We start from the raw sequence: 17,068 nt of genomic DNA on the forward strand, positions 1-17,068 counted from the left end.
GGCTGTGACGAGGGGGCCCACTTCCCCCTCCATTGCCTATGCCTCGGAGCTCTGTTGGGGTCTGGAAGTGTCTGTCGCCCTCTCCGGTAAGCCCACCACCCGCCTTCGGATGTGCAGATACGATTGCTCAGTCATGCGTATGCACAAACTTCAGTTTTTAAAAAAAATCCATCCCATTTGCCACGAAAGCGGCGCCTAGCGATTGCTGGTGTGATCGCGCCACACCGCTTCTTTGCCCCGCTGCAGGATCATCGTGTGATCGGCACCTGCCCCCTAACCACGGGACCTCGAAGGGATGTCTGATCGCGCAACCGCACGTTATTTTCCTCCGGGGCAAACAGCCACGCTTCCCCCTCGCATTTTCCGGCCCGTATGAGTGTGTTCCATTATTAATGAAGTCAAAAATGCAAGATCCTTCAGCATCTCAGGGTTGTATTCTCATGCTTACTTTCTCCCAGCAGGAGGACATTTCCAGAGGGGGGCGTGTGTCTGACTTTTGCTCGTTTCTCTGCCCCACTGTGAATCATCACATTATCCTGAGCACAGTTGCTGGGTGCTCCTGACCCGTGGGAGCAGATGGAGAGTTCTGCTTTGTTTAGTGGAACTTGGTACACACAGTCCTCTGTTGCTCATTTAAAACATAATGAACATTCAGAAATTTCTGTATGTTGAATTTTCCTAGATTAGCAACAATGACTGTTTCCATTCAATTTATACGCAAAGCAAATCAGGACTCAAGGATTTTACCTATGAAAAACTTTTTAGGGTGCAATTATGCATTACAAAAAACATAAGGCTGCCAATACGTGTCAAGTTCTCCCCCAATGTCTTTTAGTACATTTTATCTTGATGTCGTTTATACTGTATAGTTTCCTACCAGTACTTGACTTCATTAGCTGGTGGCAGAGCTGAGAACACAAGTAATAGTGACAACAGTATACTGGGACACCTGTGCTACATGATATGGAGGGGGTGGTGAGGGGAAAATCTTGACAACTCGACATTTTCAGCAGTAGACCTGTTTTTCTTTTATGACGAATATGCATTAGAATAGAATTCTGTGTGTGGACAAGACATCCAGACTTAATATGAAAAGGAGCTCATGATGCAATCAATGACAGCCAGTGCTTCTCACTGTTGATTACAGAAGAATCTGAGCTTCATTGCCTCCTGTACCCAATTAGTGCACCTGTAAATTAAGTCCATAACACAAGAAAATTCTTTTCAGAGTACTCCTATTTTACTAAGTGGAAAATTTAATGGTATATTCTTTTTGTGAACAGATTAAACATATTTTTTATCTATTCATGCGTTATGGATGAGAGAATACCCCAAGAAGACTATTTCAACAACGTACTTCACCAGGGTGCAGTCGATCCCAGTTTTCATTAATGTAGGTCATAAGTTCAAGCTCTGAATCAAAATATTTCTTTTTGTGAATAACACTTAGGTTGTAAAGGCATAGATGTGCTATGTCCACCCTAGAATTCAAAATGTCAATAGTTAGCACATTTTAGCATTTTATAAATGCAAGCGCAATCTGGCAAGAAAACAAGACTATTGGCTTACTGTGCCAAGTTATGAAGTTCACAAAGTTTTGACAGCTTTATTAAACCTGTGGCAGGGAACATTCTAGGGCCAAAGGGAAGCAGCATGGTAGCACTTTTAGCCACAATGGAAGTAGCAACAGTATGGTTAGAAGTGATGGAATGCAACTGCAACAGGTGTAGCTGACCCATCAGCACTTTGGGGGGGTGAGAGAGTGCGTGCATTTAGTGCCATCAAGTCACTTCTGACTTACAGCAACCCTATGAATTAATGACCTCTGTTTTCTGACAGTAATGTGGTTTCATCTGCATATCAGGGAAAAGTGGAGGTACTTTAAAAAGACTCCCCTCCAGACAGTACAGGACAGCCAGAACGCCCTGAGGAAGGAAGGCTGAGGGAAGCCAAGCCTGACTCAGTGTTAGACAGTAAAGACAGTACAGGTAACAGAGATACCGTTGCCCAAAAATCACAGCTGTGTGAGCCCTAGCACTATGCACTAACTGCAGAGGAGCTTAGACCCTAGAACAGATGCAAGACAGCACTGACTGAGGCTGTGGACAAGCCAAGATGGGACAATGATGAAGTGAGCTTTCTGAGTTTCAGGATTGCATAGAAGCAAAGGCTCAGGCACCTGGCAGGTCAAGAGCTGGATCTGTACCTACTAAGGGTCCAGGTCAAGGCATGATGTTATTTGAATCCCATGTAATCTTACGTAGTAGTTTACTAGAAACTCATTCTACGCTGCTTCAGAATTCCTTAGCTGATTAACTTGAAGCTAACTGAAAAGAAAGAACACTGAACAGTAGTAATACAAGGTAATTACTTACGTTCCTCCATTGTTCAAGGGCAAATATGTTTTTAGAGCAGACAACAGCTAGGAAAATGTGCAACACAGTTCTACTCTGAAGTTGTTCTTACCATTGCAAGGGTAAACGTTTGAGGTATTCTGGTCCAGAACTACAAACTGAACATATGAATGTATAAAACCTTTAAAAAAAAGTGAGAAAGCACAAAATGTAAAGCATGTTCAATTATTTGAAAATGTGTATCTGTAATCAATACTATTAGCAAGCAGTCCAATTTTGCAAGGTGTTTAGGATTTCCAGATCTAAACTAGTAACCAACATATACTGCACAGCTGAAACCCATCCAACTTGCAATGAATTTAACAGGCACATCCAAGGCTATCCACCAGCTATAAATCTCCAATGAATGGAGCCTAAAATGTGTGTGTGTATAAATAAATAAACTTTTAGGGGCATAAATACAATAGGTGAGATCCTACCAGTTCATTCTGATTCTGCCAGCATACTCCCCCAGGAGAAGGGCATTGCACTACTGCACAAGTGTCTTTCTGTGTGCAAGAACTTCTTGTATCAATGGAAAGCTACTTGCAATGGAGGAACACAGTAGCGGCAGCTGAACAAACTGGTAAGATACAACCCATTAGTTCACTGATTAAATACTAAGACAAATACAACAATGATAAACATACAGGATCTTACCTGTCACCAAAAAGCATTGGCTTTTGGAGGCACTGCACGCAAGCCTCATGAAACCACTGTTTACATTTGCAGCACTGTAGCATCTTCAAATACCAGCTTCATTAAGAGAAATTAGAAAAAATGGGTTGTGGTAAGGGTTCCCTATTATAGCACAGCAATGTTTCATTCTGAACTACACCAAGATTAAAAGTACCTCTAAACATATTTTTGATTAAATATTTTTGCTGCAAGTACATACCTAGGGAAGCCTTTGTACAGTGCCTTCCTGATTTATGTACTTGTGGCAAACTGCAGAGGCACCACACTACAGCATGGATGTACAGATATTTTTCTCACCCCCCCCCAGGGAAATTACCTTTTGGGAGAAGAAAGTGACATGCTTAGAAAACATTGGGCATACTTCAATATTTTAGCTGTGAAATCTGAATAATCTATGCCCATGTGTATCCCAGGCATACCCTTTCATGGTGACTCATGCCAAGTAATCATGTGGGCTTCAACAGTGCTTCTCTGCTGCTTGTTCATGCTACAGAATAACAACTGCTTGAGCAACCCATATTGCACATTTCCCCATACTTGGAACATCAAAGCAACAAAATTAATTCGAGACAACATTGTTGGTAGCCATACCGCCTGGCTGTATTTGAAACCTGCTTCTGGAAACCCACCCTGGTTGTTAGCCTTATTCACACACCATCCCCTTTTTGGGAATGCCATCCTTGTTCCTAAATTTGTGTAAAACTGGCCTCTGCTGTACAACCAGAGTATCACACAATATGAGCACAGCAAATTTTACCCTACTCCCATTGAAAATAGCATCCTGATACAATGTATGTTTATTTGGAAGCATCTCAATTCAAATGAGGCCAACTCCCAGCAAAGCACAGGACTTCATTCGATCTACAATTCAATGCTATCCTATACAGAAATCAACAAACTTAATCTGGAATAAAATCTGCCTAAAATCTGCATGCACACATTTGTCTCAAATACAGACTTCATAAACCAAAGTATAGCAATGTAGTCAAAGCCTGATATTGCTGGTGAAATAGCATAATGTAGCACCTTCTTATTAGTATACGCTTATTTCTGTGAAATGTAAGCCAGCAGTCATACATATCATTGGCAACAAGTATGTAGGAATACATTTGACAGAGAACCCTTTTATAAATATTTTTTAACTTACTCTCCAGGACCTCCACAGTAGCAATAACACTGCTGGGCATTCGTTTTATGGCCTGCATCCCATTCAAGGTCTGCTACACTGTAAGGCAATGTTTGCTTCATGACTTGTAGGGCTTTGGCATTTGGTCCTTTCTTAAGTGCGCCACCTCTCTGAATGAAGACATATTGAAAGAGCAAATGCTAGTGTCCAGTGCCATGCAGAAATAAAATATTTCAGCAGTAGTCACTTTATTAAGTAGAATCATAGAATCATAGAGTTGGAAGGGGCCATACAGACCATCTAGTCCAACCCCCCTGCCCAATGTAGGTCCAACCTAAAGTATCTCTGACAAATATTCGTCCAGCCTCTTCTTGAAAGCTGTCAGTGAAGGGGAGCTAACCACCTCCCTAGGCAGCTGATTCCACCTTTGAACCACTCTGACCGTGAAAAAGTTTTTCCTAATATCCAGCCGATACCTTTCTGCATGTAATTTAAACCCATTGCTTCAGGTCCTATCCTCTGCTGCCAACTGGAACAGCTCCTCGCCCTCCTCCAAATGACAGCCTTTCAAATATTTAAAGAGAGCAATCATGTCCCCCCTCAATCTCCTCTTCAATTTAAACATTCCCAAGGCCCTTATCCTTTCCTTGTAGGGCTTAGTCTCCAGACCCCTGATCATCCTAGTCACTCTCTTCTGCATCCTCTCGATTTTGCCCGCATCCTTTTAAAAGTGAGGCCTCCAGAACTGCACACAGTACTCGAGATGTGGCCTGACCAAGGAAGTATACAGACAGGCTATGACCTCCTGCGATTTCGACGCTATGGCCCTTTTAATACAACCCAAGACTGAATTAGCCTTTTTTGCCACCATATAACACTGACTGTCATATTTAGTTTACAGTCCACTCTTACCACAAGATCTCTTTCGCATACACTACCCATCCAGTATTTGTGCTTGACATTTTTGTGGCCCAGACGTAATACTGTGCATTTATCGTTGTTGAATTGCATCCTATTTGCAACTGCCCACTTCTCCAGAGTATTCAAGTCTTGCTGAATTTTAACTCTATCTTCTTGGGTGTTTGCTACGGCTCCCAATTTGGTATCATCAACAAATTTAATGAGTAGCCCTTCTGCCCCTTCATCCAGATCACTGATAAAAATATTGAAAAGTACCGGGCCCAAAACCAAGCCCTGCAGCACCCCACTGGACACCTCCCTCCAATCTGATGAAACGCCATTAACCACCACTCTTGGGTGCAGTCCTCTAACCAGTACCCTATCCACCGCACTGTCCTACAGTCCAGTCCACAGTCTTCCAGTTTTCCCATCAGAATGTCATGGGGAACCTTATCAAAAGCTTTACTGAAATCCAGGTAACTCACATCAACAGAGTAGTCAGCATACCTTTGTTGTTGTTGCGAAGACACACTGCCGGCAAAGCCATTTATCATCCGAATCTATCACAGTAGAATCAATATTTGGCGTGTGACATAGCTGATGATAACCTGAATTCAAAAAAGAATTTACAGGGTTTAAAGAACATTAAACGCCTTTCCTGTCTTGACAAGTGCAGGAAGGATCATCACATTGATACAGAAACAACAATTTATTCCCCAACTGATCATCAACAACATGTCCCGATATATTACCAGGTGCAATAAATGATATGGTGGTATGAATGCTACAGGGACCATGCCAATGCAAACATCTCTACATGCAGGATAAAACTAAAGAAGCTGATAAATTTCTAAAATAATGCAAGTTACCTTGACCACATTTATCACATATAACCATTTCATTGGGTGCTTCTGAATATTCTTCTTGACATATTGTACAGACCATTTCCCCACTTTCAGTCGCTCCTAAAAAAAGGGAGGGTCTAGGTTTACAATTTTTAAAAGTTCATGTATGCCATTTCAAGAGCAATATTCAAATATATATATATAAGACTTTTAAACTAGTTGTGATTAGAAAACCAACAGCAGTCAGCATACGGGGGAAAGAGGAACAGGCAGTAAGCTGAGTGCATTAAGACCCAGCAGATACCAGTGTTTGAGAACAAGTTGAGAGAAGGACAGCATTAGTTGTGAGAGCGAGTTGTGAGGACAGGAAGTACATAAAACAGGAACAAAACTGATGTTGACTAAAGTTTTTCTCTAGAGCAGTGTGAGGAAATTAAGGAACTTAAATATATTGTGATCTCAGAAGCCCCAAGGCACTGTGTCTTTCTGCACCTACATATTACAGACAACCAACACTTTTCATCCTTATACTGGGTGGGATCTGAGAAAAAGAGTCTGAACATTCACACTAATGAACACAAAACTAAAAGAACAAAGACGCAGAAGGTGCTTGCCTGTTTGTATGTCCTTCCAAAGAACCCAGGATTTTGAGCTGTCTTCAAATATAATGAAGCAGCTCTGTTTCAGTTTGTTTATCTGAAAACAAGAATAAATTTGAGGTTGCTACATATAAAACCACCAGTACACATAAGAAAATGATTTAATAGTACCTATTAATGAATTACCTTTTTGATAGTTCCAAGATAAAACAAGCCATCTGACCACCTGGCTAGGACATCTTGACCTTCTTCAAATTTGCACACTGGCTTTTTGGCTTTCTGTCCATCCCGTGAGGACAGCTTGGTCACAGAGACTGGTGGCTTTTGGTGTCGCCGTAAAGGAGACCGCTTGTGGACCACTGAATTACCCACCCCCGTAGAGTCTCTAAAATTAAAAAGCAACATTAATATGACCTCTTAGATTGATTTCTTGCAATAATAAAAGGGTATCAACTTGTACAGTTTCAAGCTCTGCTAGCCATGTGTGACATTGAAACTCAACAAAGGGGTTGATATTCTTACAAGGGCACTACTCAGAACAGGTGTGGGGCTGAAAGAAGAACTAATATAGCCTTCTAGAATCATGTTCCAGGTAGGAACCACCACAGTATCGTAGCCTTCAATTCCTACTCAATCGTCAGTGACACTGAACACTGCTGAGGAATTCAGGAGAATCTGGAAGATAGCACTCTCAATCTATTCCAGTACCTATCTCCATCAAAAACAGCCAAGGAATTTTATGTACCAAAGCCATGACCTAGAAAATCAGTTACATCTACAGGCCCTTGGTGCTGAACCCACAATCTTGCCCCCAAGGAGAGACTGAGATGGGCTGACAGATGCGATTCCATGAATAATCTAATGAAGGTACCTTTAGGACTAGCATCCAAACCACCTCCTCCAAGGTGGTCAGGCTCATCTCCTTTTTCAAGGAAGAGTTCCCATATCCAGGCAGTAACTCTCTTTTGGGCAAAAGTGAAGCAGGCAGGTTGTAAAAGAGACCTTTCCAAGCATCCTGTTCACATTTTCAGGTTGTAGTGATCCAACCAAATAGGAGAAATCACTGCTCTGGAGGTGCCTAGTACTGTTATCAATAGGGGTATCCAGCTGGCCACAGCATTTTCATATTCCAGAGATGAACCATGGCTTCAACACGATTTCCCACCATGTCCTACAGTTATCTACCTGGATCATCTGGAAATCACCTGGAAACCATCTGGATCCATTCATCTCAAAAAGCAGACTAAAGCCGTTCCCCAGCCCTTTGGAGGCATAGGGTCCTCCCACTACCCAAAGCCTTGCCAGATAGTGATCTGTCCTTGAAAGGGAAATCACAGAAATATTCTGTTTCAAATCACCACCCTCAAGGCCAGCCTATTCCCGTTCTTCCATTCTTCACCTTGGCTACGTCCCTCATACCTTGCTTATCTCACAGGGTCATTTCTGAGGATGAAACGGGAAAGGGAAAGGAAATCACACATGGCACCCTGAGCTCCTTGGATAAAGGGTGGGATAAAAATACATTAGATCGATAGAATGAAGAGCAGGTCAAGTATGTGACCTCCAATACATGTAAGGCTGAAGACATTTGGGGAGAACCCCCCTACATTGTCACAATAATTCTCCCCTAGACTCAGTCAGGGGAGTCTGACTGAGGTGACACCTCTGTCTGCACAGATATGAAAACGGTTAGGCAGCAAGGTAGGCAGGACACCAGCAGAAATTCTGTCTGGCACCAGAAACTAGGTAAACAATGAATACAAAACCCTAACCTTGGTGTGAGGGAAGCTGTCCTATTCCTAAACATCAGCATTATGTTGTTAGCTCTTGGTCGCCTGAGATTTCTCCAGCCTCGTTTAATCCCTGGAAATTTCTCTTATATGATGGCTTCTGATGTAGTGTTTTTTTAAATACATTCAAGCGGCAATCACTAATGAGAAGCAAAACCTCCACAAGTGAAGCCTATGGAATGAAGAACCACCATGTTAAGACCTACATGGTAGGTCCAAGGTAGTTTACAAAAGTATACAAGAACCACTCTGTATTGCTTGCACAACTAAATGTTGGTTTGATAGTATTCACATGGATAACAAAACAGAGATGCAAAATCATTCTCAACAGACAGCATAGCAACTGGCTCCAAGTAATCTTCTGAGTAGGTGTACTGTGCCAGTTCAACAAAACTTTATACAAGCTCTAGAGCAATGCATTTGCACAGTAGTCAGCAGCATTAGAACAAAACTATCTGAACAGCAGACAGCAACACTGCTCCCACTCTTTGAATATAGAGGTAGATTTCTGGATAATTGATTTAATATTTATAAACTACTTTATAAATATTATTATACATTGTAGGTCCAGAGTGGTTTACAAAAGTGTAGAATCGATACTTTCCCCCATGCTCCCTTAAATGTGGAAAAGTAATATTCTGAGCTCAAATAAATGCAGTAAACCCAGTTAACCTGATATTTTCTCTACATGGTAAGGATGGTGGGAGGTGCCCCCAAGACTCTTACCAGGCTGAAATTTGAGTAAATAGGGCCACTGTCTTCATCTCTACAACCACATGAAAATCCTAGGGCAGATAAATGAATAAAACTGACCTAGAAAGAACTTCTGCTGCTAGAAGGGTCTTTCACATTAGCTCTATATCATAATACCTTTCAAACTTGACAACTACACAAATGAGAAAAAGTTACATAAGGCAAAGGTTTAGATCTCACCTTCTACAAAAGCTAGTTAATTTTTTTTTACCTAAATAACATGCTAAACTTGAAGAATGAACTGCGAACAGCCCACAGAGGAACCTGTCAGACTTATAGATTATGTACTCAAGAGTAAGTCCTACTGAAGTAAATGTGACTTGTGTGTGCACAAAATTGCACCCTTCAAGTATGTGGCAACAGCTTCATAAAGCGGCATGCATTTCTACTTTTGTTGGCAATAGTAACATTTCAGACAACAGTAACTTGTCAGGCAGTAAATCCGATCAAGATGTCCTGTCCTCCTTATATTTACTTTAAATTCAAAGGCTTTTCCAAGAATTTCAAGCATTTTATAACATGTTGAAGTACACAAGCAATTAAGTGCTCAATACAGAGGGAAACTCTATTATTACATTGGCTATGAAATATGACTCATGACCTCTGCAGTTAAAACTATTATTTTGCTCTCACAGCATATTAAAAACTTGGATAATGAATATGAGAATAGTTCTGCCATGCAAATAACAGAATATTCCATGTCCTTTTATGTCCTCTGCAATGACATACTTGAGTACCACTTAATATTTAATATAATTTACTCATGATTTAGCAGCTGTAGCTTTGCATTAGTTGAAAATACATTTCACAGGATTAAGATTTTAAAATAATTTTGACTAGTGTTCAGAAATATTGACTTGATATTTTATTTATATCTCGCTTGATTTACTGTGATTGCAAATATTTGCAGGAGGTTTGTGCCAAGTCGTAACTTGTAACTGACTACATTGCAACTAAGACATTTTCAACAAAGAAATTAAATTTTAAGTGCTCGTGAACCAGTTCCCACCCCGCCAATCTACATGAAATTAAAATAAACTGACTAGGTACAGCTTTTAAGTTCTGTTACTATTCAAATAAAAGGAATCTGCTAAGATTGCTTTTAAAAAGCTAGAATTTCTAGATTTTATTTACAGGAGATAGCATTAGAAACATCTTGTATGTATTTATATCAAAGAATTCAAAAGATCATAGATTTTTTAGATGGACATAACACAATTCACCTTAGAGACATGGTGTCTGAGTGTGTGACAGAGAGAAATCCATGGATAATTCCTGCTTGGTAGTATCCTTTGGAATTACTATCTTATGAAGAGACAAGATACATGTTAAAACTGGTAATGCAAATCGTGGTGCTTCTAGTTCACATGTAGAGAACATCTAATGGAGGACAATTATTTGGTTCACAATAGTTACAGGTTATTTAACTCAAATTCAGAATGATAATATGAATATTCTAATAATGTAAAACAACCTGGCTGATAAAAGTGAGATGTAATCCTGAAAACAGAGTACAGTCAATAAGGCTAATAATGTTTAAATAAGGACAGCTACACTTGTAATGCTATGCTTATGAATAGTACAAACAGAATAATTTTACATGACCTAATCTACTTCCAGAAGTTTTAAGAAATTAATATCTGAACCATTAGAGAAATTTCCAAGGGAGTTAATCATATGGGGGGGGGGGAGTTCTTCACTGCTTATGGGATGACAATATTTACTAGCAATATCCTATTCATGTATCTAGCAGGAACTCTCTAAATTCAGGCCATGACCTAAAACTAGTATGCTGATCCACTACTGGGAGATATGCATACAGATGCCAACCTCTCTGTGTATGTCTACCCAGAACCCAGCTAAACAGCTGGTTCAGTCTGAGGCAACACACACAAATACACGCACAAAAGAAAGAAAAGAATCTCACAAACTAGGATTTTCTAATTAATAACTGTACAAAGCGTTCAATTTTGCATTATTCAAATAACTTAATAATAAAGCAGATTATAACCTTTAATTTGATGTGGCTGCACACCCCCATTCTGGGGCCACTAGCTGCTGCATGTTACCTATCTTGGGCCCCAATTATCTGGGAAGCAGGCACAAAAATACTTATAGTTTTAACAACACGTCCATATTCTTTGAACAAGAACTAAAAGCAGATCACTCTCCTTTCATTAGAACTCGCACCAGATCAAAGCTTCCACCCTCTGAGGAAGCAAGCAAGGGAATGTACAAATGATCATTGTTTTCCAAACACTGTTACGGCCTGCCTTATAATCCTTGCACAGAAGATTATCCCTTTCCCCTTCAGCTAGACTCTCCCCCTTTGAAGAAAAGAAAAACAACTTTTCTTTTTGGCGCATATGCAGCTGGGAACTAGCAGAGGGAAGCTGCCCAGTTTACGTGGCCGTGGCTGATCACGGCAAGCGAGGCGTGTCTAGAGGCTCAGACTCCTCTTACAGTTCTCGCCTTTGTTTTGGTTTCCACGGGACAGCAAAAGCCCCCCTTGCATACAGTCAGCCGCAGATAGGATTTATATTGCGTGCCCTTCAACTCATTCTCGACCTACGGTACTACCCATTTCCCCCATCCTATTCTTACAAACAGTATTAAACAGAGGACGTCTGGAAGGCTTCCTTCTCTCGGTCCCCCGCATAATGGGGGCGGGCATTCTGCTAATAACAACCACTAAGCAGAGAAAAGTGACCGAGGGGGGAGTAAAACCGACAAAAGCTGGATCAGAACTGAGCAATTCTTCCCCCCCTCCCCGTCAGTGTACTTCCATTACCCCCTTTGCGAGATCCCATTACCGGGGGGGGGGGGGGGGGGTGTCCCCGGCCGTCCGTCCCTCACCTCATTCGGTCTCTCCAATGGGGCCAACCGCTTCATACAGGGAAATCAGTGCGCTCAATGCGCCCTCCCCGAGAGGCCCGTCGTCGCCTGGGCTCTTCGCGGCCTCTCTGAGGCGAGCGTGGCAGAGAGAGGGGCTCACGCCAGCCTCACAAGCTGCCCGGCTCCACTACACCCCTTCGCCATTTTTCTTTCCCGCGGAGGAGAAGCTGGTGCATTGTGGGAAACACAAAGGAGCCGCTCGCTCGCCCGCCCGCCTCCCCCTCGCCAGCCCAACCCGGCCGAGCCGCGATTTCCCCGGCGAGGGGCGGGGAATGAGAGGCCGGGAGAGGAAGCCAGCCGGAGCGGAGACGTGCGGAAGAATACTGGTCGCGAGCACCTCCAAACTACGGGTGAACAAAGAGGGACTATTTTCGAGAGGGTTGGAGGCGAAGGAGTCCTTCCTGCTGCTGGACTTTAGCCTCAAATCAGACCAGGCGGGGGGAGAATGCGCTTCTGTACGGGAGAAGGTTCGTCAGGAAGCAGGCAAAGGAGGTTTCTGCGGGCAACGCAGTGAGCGGGCCCGACGGCATGGGCTCTGGCCCAAGGAAGCTCGTCCCTCACAACGTAGGTTCCTCTTAGGTGTGTCAGGACTCTTTGTTGTTCTCGCTGCAACAGATCTGCTACCTCGTTTTCCCTAACCGTTTCCGGAAAGCGTGGCCGTGTTATTCTGTTGCAGCAAAAACAAAAAGCAAAACCATAGGGGTCCTCTTGTGGCGCCTTCAAGACGACTTGTTTTTTATTCCAGCGTCCTCTCCACCAGTTTCAAGATAGCTGTACTTCCTGTAGTCCCACAATTGGCTGGAAAATGTATCCCGAGTAAAACCAGCCTAATGCGCCGTCTTTCCTCGGGCCCTTTTCCGTCTCCCTTCCACTCCCAACCAACATGCCCGGGCTTTGCTCGTCGCCCAGATGGAGAGACGTTTCTGTTAGAAGAATGAGCGGAGGATGGCCTGCTGCGGCGAGGGTGCTTTTGATCGTAACAGTTTGTGATCTGTACAACCAGTCCCAATAACTTCAACGAAATTCTGGTAGGAAAGTTATACAGAGGGAAGTTATACAGAGAATTAAAACCCTACACATTCTGAGAACACATAAAGACAACCTCCTTTTCCCTCCCTTTGGCAGAGTAGAACAAAGTGCATGCACACGAAAGCTGCTACTTGGTTGGTCTTAAAGGTGCCCCTAACTCAAACCTTGTTCTGTTGCTTCAAACCAACATGGCTACCCACTTGAATCTTTGACAGGAATAGCTATTGTTCCTTCTCAACAATCAACAAAACTGCCTGGCTTTTGACTGCCCAATACCCACCACCACTTGTTAAAGCTCCTTTGATATTAACTTCCAGTTAATGTTTAACCATTATTACCACTGATTGTGTAGTATTTTAATTTGCAGTGTGCTTTTACAGTCTTTATTGTGCTTATTCTCACACAACCCTGTTTTAATAATTCTTTATTAATTTTTAAGTTCTCACACAACCGTGTTAGGCAGATTACTAATGTTTCTGTTCTGCAGATGGGAACTAAACGTGGATTTGTTTAGAGGTATGCTCCGCCTGGCCTGGCGGGAGCGGGTCCATGGGGTTGCGAAGAGTCAGACTCGACTGTGCGACTGAACAACAAATGCTCCACCACTTCTACTTTTTTGCTTGGATTACTACATTTATTTTAATGCATTTTAAAAGAGACAGGACTGTGTCAATGGCACATAATACAATACAACTGAAAACCTGTCGGTTTTTGTTATATTCCCATCCTCTTTTTGACCATGAGGTCTTCACAGCAGTTTACAACTTTTTAAAATCCATCATTTCTTAACTGTTATGGGTCAGGTAATAGTACCATTTCCTTTACTTACTTTTCAGGAAGCATATGCACAATGAGAACGGAAAAATACACGAAGCTTGATTTCCTTTCCAGAAACTGAAGAGGACTGCATAGAGGGCCATGGCCGTAAATTAACATGACATGTGTATTTTTAGAAATAAACTTAACTCCTATTTTCAGGTTTTTGCTGCATTAAAACAAAATTAAGGAGTAGGCAACTTTTATGGCCCAAGTGCTACACATGTACACACATACAATGTATATATGTACACACATAAAATGGGGAGAAATGATTGTACTTGAAGCAAGCCGAACCCCAACAGCACTGCCAGTGTCTCAGGGATTCACCTTGGACTTCGCTGGTGGCTGTGCAGGTCTGGGATGTGATGAGGGGCATGAGCCATACCTATTGCCTTCTCCTTTTCCATTGGCATCAGCAGTGCTGCCAGAACCTTGGTTGATTGGATGGAGACCTGGCCATGGTTGCCAAGCAAAATAGTCTGATGTCTTGCTGTTGGCACATGCCAGGGTTTGCCTACCCCCCCCCCCATAGATTAATGATAGCTCACCCTGTTTGCTCTTACATCCTACTTGCCCCAAGTTTTTTGTCTACCAAGCCTGACATACTATTTCTTTTTTTTCTTCAAATTTTATTCAGTTGTAACCATCCAGTAACAAATAACAAAGTAATTCACAACATACACTATTTCTGACAAAATTAAAAAGGTAAGCTCCACTGGCATGGTCACCTTGTAATAACTCTTTGACTTCACAGCAGTTGGTTTTATTGTCTCTATTTCATTTTCACTGTGTTTCTGATAGCATAGTTGTAGGGTGATGAAGACTGTGACTGGGAAGTCTCAAGTTGAGATCTAACATCTGCCACATACTGCAAACTCCTCTCATGTCATATAGTTTTAAATCTCTTATAAACTTTTTTTGTAACTGGATATAAAATGGGGTATAAAAACCAACTCTTCTGAACCAGCATTTCCTAGAGTTTGGGTTTATTTGTTTATGTATTTGGAACATTTCTGTGCCACCTATCTAGAGAATGGGCCCAAGGAATCTTACAGTGTAAAAGTTTATAAAAACATAAAACACCATGAAGCTTATTAAAACCCGGCATTCAACAACACAGCCAGAGCAGAAAACAGCTTTAAAAGGGTCTTAAATAGTTCTCATGCTAAAAACAAACTATAAAACAATGTTTTTTAAAAATAAATAATTGAGATTAGGTTACTTGTGTTGCAGTTAAGATGATATTTATGTTCAGGGTTAAGGAAACCCACTGAATGATGAACTGTTATACCATAGCTGAGAATTCAGTTTTCAGTTCATATCTCATCTGTGCTTCGAACTGTTGTGCCTTTCTTGCCATTATCACTGGTCTTACAATGGCTCTGATTTAGAAGAGAGAAAAACAATTAAAATAAGAATTAAAGCTGAAAAATAACTAAAGGCATTTTATCTAGAGAGGGTTAAATTGAAAACCTCAGTCATGAGAGGCCCAGTACAGGGGCATAGATGTCTCAGTTTCGGGGAGGACGGGACAGGGTGAACTTAGTCCAGGCCCCGGGCCCAGTAATATAGATTACTATCTATCTGAAAACAAAGTTTGAGTCCAGTGGCACCTTTAAGACCAACAAAGTTTAATTCTGGGTATAAGCTTTCATGTGTATCAGATGCTCTTGAAAGCATATACCCAGAATTAAATTTTGTTGGTCTTAAAGGTGCCACTGGACTCAAACTTTGTTCTGTTGCTTCAGACCAACATGGCTACCCACCTGAATCTATCTATATTCAATTATTTAAATATAAAATTATGTTTCTAACAGATGCTATCAACAATCGTGGTTTGAAAAATATATATTTTTTCACTTGTAATAGTCTGAGCCTCAGTCAAACAAAGAGGACTCTAAGAGAAGAGGAAAGATGTCATGAAATCCTTCACTGGGATAATTTGAGTAAATATTTCATTTGTGTATGAAAGGAAATACTTCCTATCCCCCCCCCCCCCTCCCTCAGACCTACCGCTCTATGTGACTGTCCCAAGGTCACACAGTGTGCTTTGTGACTAAGTGGCTTCTGAAAATCACGAGAGCGGTACATGAAGAAGCTTCTTCAGAAAAATTAACAGACTTCTTCGTAAAGGTAAAGGTTCCCTTGCTCGAAAGGCAGTCGAGTCCGACTCTAGGGTTGCAGTGCTCATCTCCGTTTCAAAGCCGAAGAGCCAGCGCTGTCCGAAGACGTTTCTGTGGTCATGTGGCCGGCATGACTAAACAAGGCGCACGGAACGCTGTTACCTTCCCACCGAAGTGGTACCTATTTATCTACTTGCAATTTCTTGCTTTCGAACTGCTAGGTTGCCAGGTAGCAAATTAGAAGATGGCATAAGTGCAGCCAAAGGTGCTTTCACTTTCCACACTGTTAAGCACCACAACCATTACAAAGTGATGAATTGCATATCAGGCCTGCTAAAGAGGACATTCCTGGATTCTGATGTTGCAAGACAATTTTACAGTGCAAGAACTAAGACAGACTCAACGCAGTTATAAATTCTCTTTTGGCACCCAATTCTGTTGAAAATGTTTTGGAAAAGTGTTGAAGAAATAAATTACTGTGGAGTTTCTACTGATGGGAGCAATCATGGTTCAGTAACGCTGTTTCCAATAATTGTTCAATATTTTGTTTGGAAAAGTTGTGGCTTACAGTCCAAATTAATTCAACTACAAAGCCAACCCAATGAAACTGCAGATAAAATTTCATAGCTAAAGGAGACCCTAGATTAGAACGTAAAGGACTACTTCAGGAATGCATCACATTCACAGGTGACAACTGCTGCACACTGTTTGGAGGATTGTGATGGAATTCTGAGGGGGAAAATGTTTGCAAATTTGAAGAAACTGTTCAGTAAGTAAGCTCCCATAAATAAAAAAGCCGAATGGTGGTGGCACTTCTCTAGAACATTCCACATGCTTCGGAATTGGTTGGCGCCCTGGTGTGTCACTCAGAATCTGTCCCTACCCACTGGCTGCATTGCTTGAGTCTTGCCTCCAAAGTTCTAAACAGTTTGCTGTTCATCTCCCCCCATAGCCAGTCAGAACACAGAGGTTATTTGCATATGCAGCCTCATTGGCCTTTGCCTCGGAACACAGAGGTCGTTTGCATATGCAACTTGATTAGCTTTTGCCTCTAACATTCTAAACAGTTTGCTGTTCTGAGGTAAAATGTGTCCAAT

The 17,068-nt window shown here is 41.8% G+C and overlaps 1 protein-coding gene across 6 annotated transcripts in view; it reads right to left on the reverse strand.

Moving 5' to 3' along the window:
* MTF2 (metal response element binding transcription factor 2) overlaps positions 1-12,196 on the reverse strand; it is a 23,004-nt gene extending 10,808 nt beyond the window's left edge. For 2 of the 6 annotated variants that reach the window (XM_015413366.1, XM_015413365.1), the window contains exons 1-10: positions 11,962-12,196; positions 10,329-10,406; positions 6,749-6,947; positions 6,578-6,659; positions 5,988-6,083; positions 5,626-5,726; positions 4,240-4,388; positions 3,054-3,149; positions 2,467-2,535; positions 1,358-1,481 (exon numbers count right to left, since the gene is read on the reverse strand). In XM_015413366.1, coding sequence (XP_015268852.1) covers positions 1,358-1,481; positions 2,467-2,535; positions 3,054-3,149; positions 4,240-4,388; positions 5,626-5,726; positions 5,988-6,083; positions 6,578-6,659; positions 6,749-6,947; positions 10,329-10,406; positions 11,962-11,966 — 999 coding nt within the window. In that variant the 5' untranslated portion in view covers positions 11,967-12,196. Of the gene's footprint in view, positions 1-1,357; positions 1,482-2,466; positions 2,536-3,053; positions 3,150-4,239; positions 4,389-5,625; positions 5,727-5,987; positions 6,084-6,577; positions 6,660-6,748; positions 6,948-8,334; positions 8,462-9,165; positions 9,194-10,328; positions 10,411-11,961 lie in introns of those variants that run through there. The other 4 variants (XM_015413368.1, XM_015413369.1, XM_015413370.1 and 1 more) reach the window with 4 other exon arrangements.
* Between the last annotated feature and the right edge of the window lie 4,872 nt (positions 12,197-17,068).

This window comes from Gekko japonicus, unplaced genomic scaffold (assembly GCF_001447785.1).
Source record: "Gekko japonicus isolate JY-2015 unplaced genomic scaffold, Gekko_japonicus_V1.1 scaffold70, whole genome shotgun sequence".
Taxonomy (NCBI): domain Eukaryota; kingdom Metazoa; phylum Chordata; class Lepidosauria; order Squamata; family Gekkonidae; genus Gekko; species Gekko japonicus.